Source organism: Oculina patagonica, chromosome 2 (assembly GCF_052425735.1).
Source record: "Oculina patagonica isolate OP01 chromosome 2, crgOcupat, whole genome shotgun sequence".
NCBI lineage: Eukaryota > Metazoa > Cnidaria > Anthozoa > Scleractinia > Oculinidae > Oculina > Oculina patagonica.
In genome coordinates this window covers 31,029,248-31,040,863 of record NC_135759.1, presented here as the reverse complement: position 1 = coordinate 31,040,863, position 11,616 = coordinate 31,029,248, and the positions used below count along the sequence as shown (strand labels likewise).

The 11,616-nt window shown below is 40.9% G+C and overlaps 1 protein-coding gene and 1 pseudogene across 1 annotated transcript; both read left to right on the top strand.

Annotated features, from left to right (window-relative positions):
* LOC144642296 (uncharacterized) lies at positions 1-2,824 on the top strand. Its single transcript, XM_078501267.1, has 2 exons — positions 1-1,395; positions 1,508-2,824. The coding sequence occupies exons 1-2, from the start codon at positions 1-3 to the stop codon at positions 2,822-2,824; spliced, it is 2,712 nt and encodes a 903-aa protein (XP_078357393.1).
* Positions 2,825-2,917: 93 nt separating this feature from the next.
* LOC144642295 (uncharacterized) lies at positions 2,918-10,806 on the top strand (annotated as a pseudogene).
* The last annotated feature ends 810 nt before the right edge of the window (positions 10,807-11,616 follow it).

The following is an 11,616-nucleotide window of genomic DNA, read 5'->3' as shown; positions in this document are numbered from 1 at the left end:
ATGACGCGATGCAGTGAAAGCCGTTCGGAAGCTATGTTGCCGACTCCCCTTCTTACTCCCAAGAGAATAACCAAAATAGCCACCTGGAACATACGAACCATGTTTAAAGCAGGGAAAGCAGCACAGGTGGCAAAGGAGATGGAGAGCTACAAGGTATCGCTGCTAGGTCTCTGTGAGACGCGGTGGAATCAATCAGGGCAGTTGCAATTATTATCAGGTCAGACAGTGTTTTATTCTGGACATGAGGACGAGGGTGCACCACACACAGAGGGCGTGGCAATCATGCTAGCCAAGGAAGCACAACGAGCACTCATCAGCTGGGAAGCGGTCAGTCCACGGATTATCACGGCCAGATTTGCCACCAAGAAGAAAGACATCAGTATTAACATCATACAGTGCTATGCACCTACAAACGATGCTGAAGATGAAAAGAAGGAAGAATTCTATGACCAACTGCAGAGTGTAGTTAACAAACAAGGAGATAAGGATGTCACTATACTCATGGGAGATCTGAATGCAAAGGTAGGAGCTGACAACACGGGGTATGAGCGGGTCATGGGCAGGCACGGGCTTGGAAGGATGAACGAAAACGGAGAACAGTTTGCAGAGGTCTGTGCACAAAACAACCTAGTCATTGGAGGCAGTGTTTTCGAACACAGGCGCATCCATAAAGCAACGTGGAGATCACCCGACCACGTGACCGAAAACCAGATCGACCATGTGTGTATATGTCAGAGGTTCAGGCGGTCTTTACAGGATGTGAGAGTCAAAAGAGGAGCAGATGCAGCATCAGACCATCACATGGTTTTGGCAACTCTCAAGCTACGTCTAAAGCGCTGTAAACCACCTTCTACCACCACTAGAACAAGGTATAATGTGGACCTGTTGAGAGACAAGGAGACTGCAGATAAGTTCAAGATCAACCTCACCAACAGGTACCAGGTGCTCCAGCAGCTTTATGATGATGAAAACGCGTTGCTTGAAGAGAAGTGGCAGCAGACAAAGAAGATGTGGACTGAGACATGTGAGGAGACTGTTGGCAGGAAAACAACCCAACATAAGAACTGGATGACAGCTGGAACTCTTCATAAGATCCAAGAGCGCAAGAGGAAGAAGGCAATTTTGAACACGTGTAGAACAAGAGCAAGTAAGGCAGCAGCACAGCAACAGTACACAGGGGCCCACAAGGAGGTGAGGAGGAGTATAAAGAGAGATAAGAGGAACCACATCGACAACCTAGCCAGGCAGGCGGAGGAAGCAGCAGCACGCGGGAACATGAAAGAGCTCTACAACACAACTAAGAAGCTCGCTGCTAGATACCAAGTAACGGACAAGCCAATTAAAGACAAGCAGGGGAAAACATTGACATCAACAGGCGAACAGCTAAAGAGATGGGTGGAGCATTTCAGCGAGCTCCTAAATAGACCGGGCCCAGAAGACCCCCCCGGATATACCACCAGCAGAGTCAGAGCTGTCTATTAATTGTGCTAAACCATCACGGCTGGAGATAAGAAAGGCAATCCAGGCACTGAAGAATGGTAAGGCAGCTGGGACAGATAGTGTTCCTGCAGAAGCTCTCAAGGTTGACATAGGCACTTCCACTGAAATTCTGTACAGGCTATTCGAAAACATCTGGGAGGAGGAAGAGATTCCAAAGGACTGGAAAGAAGGGCTTCTCATTAAACTACCAAAGAAAGGAGACTTGAGGGTCTGTAGTAACTACAGGGGAATCACACTTCTATCAGTTCCAGGCAAAGTCCTAAACAGAATTCTTTTAGAACGAATGAAAGCAGCAGTTGATAACCAACTACGAGACCAGCAAGCTGGCTTTAGACAGGACAGGTCATGCACAGACCATATTGCCACTCTTCGCATAATAGTGGAGCAATCCCTGGAGTGGAACTCGGCTCTTTACGTCAACTTTATTGATTATGAGAAGGCCTTTGATAGTGTGGATAGAGAAACACTGTGGAAGTTGCTGAAACACTATGGCATACCAGAAAAGATCATAACACTCATTCAGCGAACTTATGAGGGAATGTCATGCAGAGTGGTGCATAGGGGCCAGCTCTCAGATTGCTTCAACGTCAGGACTGGTGTCCGACAAGGATGCTTACTATCACCTTTCATGTTTCTTCTTGTTATAGACTGGATTATGAGAACCACCACCGAGGGAAAGAAGAATGGGATTCAGTGGACCCCTTGGACACAGCTGGAGGACTTAGACTTCGCTGATGATCTGGCTCTCCTTTCACATAACCATGACCAGATGCAGGGTAAGACCACCGGATTGGCAGCAACATCAGAAAGAGCTGGTTTAAAGATCAACAGGGGTAAATCAAAGGTCATGAGGATCAACACCATCAATGAGAATCCAATCACAGTAGAAGGAGAGCAGCTAGAGGAGGTGGACTCGTTCACATACCTTGGCAGTGTTATTGACAAGGGTGGAGGTACGGATGTAGATGTAGGAGCAAGAATTGGCAAGGCAAGGGCAGCATTTAACATGCTCAAAAACATCTGGAAGTTCAAGGAAATCAGGACTGAAACCAAGCTTCGCATTTTCAATTCTAATGTTAAATCGGTTCCTCTCTATGGTTCAGAAACGTGGAGACGCACAAAAAAGGCACTACAGAAGATCCAAACATTCATAAACAGTTGCCTGAGACGTATCTTTAACATTTGGTGGCCTGAGAAAATTCGCAACGAGGAGCTGTGGCAGCGAGGAGATCAAGAACCAATTGGCAGGCAGATTCTAAAGAGAAAATGGGGCTGGATTGGCCATACCCTGCGGAAAGAACCAAGCAACATCACGCGCCAGTGAACCCCCAGGGAAAAAGAAGGAGAGGTCGCCCCAAAAACAGCTGGCGTCGCGACACGGAAGCAGAGCTAAAGTTTATGGGTTTCGCTTGGCAAGATGTTGTGCGGAAAGCCCAAGTTCGAGCTCGCTGGCGAGCTGTTGTCAATGTCCTATGCTCCACCTGGAGCGATGGGCCTAAGTAAGTAAGTAAGTACCCATGCTAGTACCTAATACATCATCGGTACCACCAGCTCCTTCCACCATGCAACCAGCAGTAGTTCCTCACAACCCACCACCCACACCCATTTCTCACATCTCATCACCCTTCTCACTTTCTCAACACAGGCCACCTACACCCGGTATGGGTTTTCACAAATTAAACACTCCCACACCATGCACACACACTTCATTCTGATTGCTACTTCAGGACATACACCATTTTGAGGAGACAAATGAAGAAATTATTTCAACCAACTATGGGGTTGAAGACTATGTACCAGCCACTTACAATAGCGGCCACCATTACACGTTATAAAATCCAAAATGGCGGCGCAGGGGAAATTTAAAAAGGATAATCTCTACCAAATTTTGTTGCAATTAAATGTTATTTCTTCTTGGTTTTTTAAAATTTGGAATTTAGGGATTATATTAAACAATTTAACGTCAACTTCTAGTAAGAGAGGAAGTTCCCTTTTAATGTGACGTTGCATAGAGCCTTTTTTAACCTGATCACAATAGATGTTCTGTTCATTAACAGTGAATTAGTATAACAATCCAATATTTGTCCATTATTGTTTCTACCTTAGCAACAAAATATTTTTTCCAATAACCCAACCAATAATAAAAGCCCACAACATACAACTACAGTGGAAATTTACAATGGGTTTACCAAGGTGAAGTAAGGAAATAGAAGTGGAGCATTTTATGTCTGTCCATTTATTTATTTATTTGTTTCCATTTATTTATTTCCATTTATTTATTTGTTGTCATTATTTATTAATTAATTACTTTATTTATTTACTATTTTATTTATTTTGCCCCTTTGTAGAATTCTGCCAAATGCCAAAATATGATTTATTTGCATAAAATGCAAACGCTGGTATTTTGTTGTTTTCCTAGGCTACATAAAAGTCTATACCAACTGGTAGCAAAGCCAAGTCTTTATAAAACCAAATTGATTGCAGGGCTGGTACACTGGCAGGAGTACAAAACGTATTGGCCAATATTTTAAAAAGCAGAGCTACTCTTCTTCAGGGCCAGTACTATAATCTAAGGGTAATAACGGCTTTAAAATTTAAATTTTAAATTGTTGTCATTTTAGCATGGTGCTAATGCATGTTAATTATGCAAAGTGGCTCTCTTCAGTGCAGAAAGAGCTTTGGAATTGTGTGGATCATTGACACTGAATATCATGGTGACGGCAAGTTTTTTTTTGTTCCTTTCTTGTAGAAAGCCTCGGAGGATCTAGCAAAACTGTACAGCACTCTGCAAGATGCCTTGAAGGTCCTTCTTTCAAAGCTGTTTACGGAGGAAAGCTTGTCTCCTGCTCTATCAAGGGTACAAATTGCAACCTTCAAAAAGGAAGTGAAAGGGGTGCTCTCAACAAAGTGTACATAGCAGTCACATACTGTAAGTTAACATTTGTCTCTAGTAACTTTCTACTGAAGCCAATTAGATTTAAAAGAAAGGCTTTAGAAAGGTTCAGGGGAAGAAAACATGCATTTCCTTGCTGACATGTTTTAGTATTTTGAACAGCAAAGTCATGTGCCTCAAACAAATTAAAAGAATGGTAAAGCTCTTGAAATATAAATCTAAACAAAAAATTTGAAGCAGTAAATAACTGCTCGCAATATTATACAATGGAACCATAATTTATCGGAGGGCCAAGGGACTGGCACAATATGTTTGTCATAATGAGGTTTTGTTATGTTACGCTAAATTCACGGGTTGAAATAATCAGGCGTTCTTTTTCTGATATTTCACAGGGCCTTTGAGAAGAATGGAGACAAAACTTTGTGGTAATTTTAAGAAACCAAAAGAGCCAACTCGGATTTTCTGTAAGCTGGCTTCGTTTTTGCTTAGCTTCATCCCTGTTTGTTGAGGTTTTTCTCCATATTCTAAGGAGACAGACCATGAAGATAGTGTCGCTCCTGCAAATATATATATTTTACTAACTAGTGTGAAATACATATTTTGTTAAACTACGGACTTTGTAACCTAGGGGTTCGTTAAATTGAGGGTCCACTATATGTCATTTACCGATTTTAGTTTTAAATCTACATATATATACTGTTGTTTTTACATTTTTTGCAGATATCATGAAGAAGAATTTTCAGTCATCTCCAGATAACGTGGGACAAATGATACGGGGGCCACAAAAGCAGCTAAGAAAAAAAAGTTCTCCTAAAAAAAGACAATATCATTCACACAATAAGCATGAAATTATTGTAAGCCTCGCACTCAAAACCGTTGTTACTAACAGGTATGTGATTTTTACCAGTTTTTGCTAAGAGGCAAAAGAGGTCATGTTACTGACCTGACTGATGTAGACGCACTTGGCTTGTCAAATAATAACCTGACAATTTTTTTTTTGACGGTGTTATTTTCAATGTTACAAATATCGTGTAATACCTATACTACTATCACATTTTTTACCGTTTTACTTCAATACCAGTACTAATACAGTTTACAGTCTTATATGTGTTACAGGTTAATCATAATTAATAATTGTTAAAAGTAAATTACAGATTCTGATTGCAAACAACTAATTTTTTTTTTTTGACAAAATTACCAACAAGCATATAATAAGCCTATCAATCCTTACACAAGATTTTTCGTTATAAAATTTTAAAGAAACCCACTGCTCAAGCCCATTTTCTTTCACAGGTCATGTTACCAACCCTGACTGATGTGCAGGTACTTGACTTGTCAGATAATAACCTGACAGCACTTCAGCATGTTTGAGCTGTGGAAAATCTGGTCAACCACGATCACAGTGTAAATACAGGCAGTATACTTGCCATTCCTGTGGAAGATCTGGTCACATTGCTGAGGCATGCAAAAGCAAATCTGAAAAGGTTCACAAGGTTGAAGAGCCAGAGCCACCCCAGGGCACGTCTGCATCTGGTTCAACGGATCCATTTTCATTCTCGTTGTACAACCTCTGTACAGAAAAAAATGGAATTGAAATACCAGCTCAGCTCAATGGAGTTAGCCACCTCATGGAATTAGACACTGGGGCCGGAGTTTCTATCATCATTTCACAAAGACATTCAATACGCATTTTAAGGGAACTCCTCTAAAACCTTCCAGCACTCGTCTACACACCTACACTGGTCATTTAGTCCAGGTCACTGGCAAATTTCATGTGCACCTCAAGTACCAAGACCAGAGTGCAACCTTGCCACTGCTATTTATGGAAGGTTCTGGACCGTCCCTTTTCGGAAGAGATTGGCTGACTCAAGTGAAACTCAACTGGAAGAAAATATGCAGCATCCGTGCTTCCGACTCTGACCTGTCACAAGCTGTGAGGTCAAACTTGCACGCTACAACAGTCCCACCTCAATGTGTTTCAGCCTGGCTTGGGAACAATCAAGGGTATCACCGCCAAGCTGAAAATGAAGCATGATGCTCAGTCTCAATTTTGCAAGGGACACCAAGTACCCTATGCCCTCCAACAGGTGGTGTGCGGCCTACAACTACGGTGCATTATTGTTACACATTTTCAAGATGGCGGTCTTTCACATCATGAGGCGACATTCAAAGAGCTAAACTGAAGTCATTTTTGTCGCTGATAATAAGCTGACAGAGTTACCAACAAGCATACTCACAAGATTTTTTTCATGCTACTGACCTGACTAACGTGTTGGTACTTAACTTGTCAGATAATAAGCTGACAGAATTACCAACAAGCATACTCACAAGATCTTTTCATGTTACTGACCCGACTAATGTGGAGGTACTTAACTTGTCAGATAATAAGCTGACAGAATTACCAACAAGCATCCTCACAAGATATTTTCATGTTACTGACCTGACTAATGTGGAGGTAATTAACTTGTCTGATAATAACCTGACAAAATTACCAACAAGCATACTCACGAGCTTTTTTTATGTTACTGACCTGACCAATGTGGAGGTACTTAACTTGTCAGATAATAACCTGCCAAAATTACCAACAAGCATTACCAGACTTTTTTAATATAAAATTTTCAGTAATTACCTTTCATAATGTCATGTTCCTTAGCTCGCATTGACGTTGTCAAGGATAAAGAGCTCAATGCTAACGACATGGCGATTTTAATGATTGAAGCAATAAAAGAACCATAGTCCACATTTTTCAGCAGTGAAGGAATGAATGCAGACAACCTGGTGTCATGGCATCTTGGCTCAAAAAGAGACTGGATTTCCAAACCAGAAATTCCAACTGAAATTGATAAGTCACCATCATTTGGAAGAGGCGAAATGAATGGATGTAAAAAAAATTAATCATTCATGGTGGTCAAGACATTTTCACCAACGAATTCCCCTTGAAATGCGTTACCATTAACTTCAAAATCATAAGGGATAAATAGTTCTCCACAACTGTAAGGAAATACAAAGTTTCTAAAGAAGGAGAACAGTTTCTTAGTAACATTTGAGATCTGCATGTTTCACCACTTTCTAATTCGACCCTTTTGAGTATAGGAAGAAATCTTCTGGAAACAAGCAATCAACAACACGAAAAGGCAGAGGTCTACATCATCTCCCCAAAATACGAAATGCAATGAGTACAACAGATAACTGGTTCCAGATGACGAGGGTGGATAACAAATTTTCTTGTTTTTTTTTTGCGACTTTAAAAGACATTGGTTACTGCAAGAATATAAAAGATATGGAAGGATTTGGATCCAACCAAAGACCACATATCATGTGGGAAGATGACCAGCTGGCACAAATCTGCAACAGTTTTTTTTATGTCGGCCGTGGATCCCAGAGAATAAATTTCTTTGCGGACACGATTGGCTTATTGTTTTCTTTTAAGGGCAATGAAATGTAGACAGATGGTTCTGATAGGGTTACAGTGTCGCCGGTTCAGTATCAGTTTCTTGCCTGAACCTGTGTATTGTAGAATCAACTAATGCGTTCGGGCAGCGAGTTTGTCTGTCTGGTATATGAGATGCTGTTTATAAGGGACATCACCCAAAGTGACTCCATCCACGCCCAATTGTTTACTTTTCACTTGTCGTGTTGACGTGATTCCTTTGTCACTAAATGATGACCTTTTGATTTCCCATTAAGTGGCCAATTACCCTTTCCCCAAGGCTGGCCGCTTTAATTACCTTCATTTTTTCAAAAAAGTGTAAAATTTTGAAAAAAGTAAATTTCATCTGTAGATGTTCTTTAAACATTAAAGAATCAAATGCAATAGTTTAAATTTTGAATTTCCCGCCTTATAAGGGTATTTTTTAACAATTTCCCAACGTTGTTATTCAGTTTCCATGGCAACAAATGTTGTTTACACGCAAATAAACTTTCTATAAAGGTCGCAAATGCTAGATACTTCAAAAAACAGCTGCTGTTTATAAAGAATGCAAGCAAGGAACACTGCTTCTCCGCGAGGAAGGCAGAATGGGATTGGCTAGTCAGATGACTTTTCAATGCGTTTCATGTGGTGCAGAAACTGGATTTTGCACAGATCGCAAAATCCAGTTTTGGTTTTACCCAATCAATCGGAGTGCTGTACTTGCTGCAAAGTCTATTGGCCGTGGATATGCAGCATTATAAAGATTTTGCAATAATCCCAGGCCCCATATGTTGAAAAACACTCAAAGGTAGTAAGGGATGAAGCAGTTTCAGAGGTTGAAGGAAGTATGAAAGCTGCTGTAGAGGATATCAAACAAATAAACAATTGTGAAGAAGATGAGCTGGCAGATATTTCCATCTCAATCGATGGCACGTGGATGAAGAGAGGACACAGCTTCCTTTATGGTGCTGTTTTTGCCCTTTCTTGGCAAACCGGCAAGGTTATTGATTACACTGTACAATCTAAGTTTTGCTATGAGTGTAACTACTGGGATAAAGCAAGATGACAGACCCTTGCAGGACCTTATTTCTTGAAGGGCGAGCCATGTCTGTGACAATAATCATGAAGGTTTGTCAAATTCTACGGAGAGGCAAGGCACCATGGATATCTGTTCTACATAGCCAGAAATTCCGAACCATAGTAGGCGTGACATACGTCATTATATCCAATGCGCTGATTGGCTCACGGCTGTCAAGAAAACAAGTCACGCCAACGCCGGCGCTGACAAGCCAACTTTCAGCCGAGAAAATAAAGATTATCTGGCAAATATTATCACTGGTCTAAGAAAATTTCCCTGAAATAAGCTCTGTAGAAACTCTACTGATACGTTTCTGTTTTCTCCGGTCCGATTTCGTACAATGAGAAGCCTTTTCAAGCGGTTTTTAGCCGCCGTAAATCAGGGGAATTCAAGTCCCAGGCTCTTACTCTTCCCTAAAAACGCCGAAAAGAGCCTGGAGAACAGCTTGAACTATTTTTCAAAATGGTGGCTAGAAACAACATATACGGTGAAGAAAACAGCTCGCGTTCGTCAAGAGTTTCATCCGAGCGATTTCGAAAGTGTGCAGTCAAAGATGGAGAATTTTTGGGAGATTTCGGGAGTTTTATAAAGCAAAAACCGCAGTGAATTCAACTCGAAGAGAACCAAAAATTATCGAAAACAAAAGTATTGGATGGGGTCTTCAAGTTCTGCATTGGAATGGAGATTCTAATTTTCAGCAAGAGAGAGCAACCCAAAGCAAAGATCAGTGGTTTGCATAAACAAGACATAATATACAAAGGTTAGTATGGCGGATCCTTGTTAGCATTCGTAAAATCTTCAAGTGGAAAAAGCCGCAATAATTTTACTTCGCTAAGCTACAAAACCCTTTCCAATTCAAAACTATTACCACAACTGAAGAAATTTTCATCGGAACAGTGAAATTCAAGCACCTCGTTCTTTGCAGCGATCGACTGAAATACGATATCTATACATTTTTCTTTTAGAAACCTGAGAGCACATGCAAACACAATTGTCACGCTTCATGGGGGGTCGCGGTTCGGTCGTGGTTCGGAATTTCTGGCTATGAGATCTGTAGAACAAAACCATTTGTGTTATTTGACCATGATTTCAGATGGAGACTGTAAAAACTATGCCAGTGTTGTGGAACTGAATCCTTATGGTGATGACATTTCTATTTTGAAATAAGACTGTGTTGGTCATGACCAGAAAAGGATGGGTCGGCGGCTAAGAGATCTGAAGAATGCGTACAGGGGTAGAAAGCTTCCTGATGGGAAGACTCTCGGTTGCAAAATCCACTTGACAGACAGGCGAATTGACCTATTTCATAAGTACGACGGGAAAGCCATCAGAAGCAACAAAAACAACAAGAAAGAGGTGAAGAGAGCAATATGGGATAATTTATATCATTCAGTGTTCTCTGAGGATAACCCACAGCACCAGTACTGCCCTGAAGGAGAAACTTCTTGGTGTGGTTGGCAGCGAGACCAAGCTAAGGGGCCAATGATTACAAGCACAAGTTTCCATTAGCACCAGCTGTTGTTCAGGTCATAAAGCCAACATTTGAGGCTCTGTCAGCTGATGAACTATTAGAACGTTGTCTTGAAGGAGCTACCCAAAATCAGAATGAGTCTTTGAACTCCGTAGTTTGGAGCTTGTGCCCGAAAGAAAGCTTTGCTAGCCTTACAACTGTCGAGACAGGGTGTGCCATGGCTGTAAGTCGCTTTAAAGATGGTTTCCTCGAATCAGTCAACATCATGACAAAGTGTGGGCTAAATCTAGGAAGATGTGTTTCTGAAAGGGAAGAAAAAGGAGGATAGCAAGCGCATCTATCATGCAGAAAGAAAGTCTGGGGAAGGTGCTCTGGCTGCAAGACAGCAAAGAAGAACTGAAATTTATTATTTATTTATCTATTTATTTATTGCGATTTACTTCATATAATACAAATACATCATGAATAATTAAGATAACTAACTAAAAAACAAACAAGCAAGCAAAAAGCTGTGTATTGTGTAACCAATTATGGTCCTGATAGTTTGCACAGTAAAAGCATGACTTGAAATTGAAGAGATTATGTAAGTTCTAGGTTCATTGGATAAAGTTATAAAGTAGAATATTGTGCTTTGCACTGTTAGCAACTGTAAGCTTATGCGTGCTTGTGAGTACACAAGATTTTATCAATATAAAGACAATTAGCACCTCAGGTAATCCCATCAAAGGAGAGTGTATGGATGCAAATCTGGAAGAAGTCAACAAAGAATCAAAGGTTTGGCAGCATGGTTTCATGAATGCTCTTGACTGGCTAAGAATCTTAGACAAATGGCTTTGATAAGCGTTTCGGCATGCAGTTCTGTATCAGTCTCTTGCCTGAACCTGTATATTGTAGGATCGAATAATGCGTTCGGGTAGCGAGTTCGCTGTCTGGTATACGAGATGCTGTTTATAAGGGAAGACATGCCAGTATTACCAGTGCAATTCCTCACAAGTGGAAATTGTCTATTACAGATGCTGAGCCATAGGCTTATCACGATGCGTCAAACCTCAGTAGAAACTACAACAATATCAAAATTACAGCAAAAGACATTTACCTTTCCTTTGTCCAATCAAAATTTAAGAAACCCACATTTGCCCTCACATTTCTTGTAGAGGTGAGGCTGGAAACATATTTTTTGAAGAGAAAGGGTTGGCTCAACATACTAGAGCAAATTTACAAATTTAATTCTCCAGGTGCAGGCTCTTTTGCCTCTGTTTTCA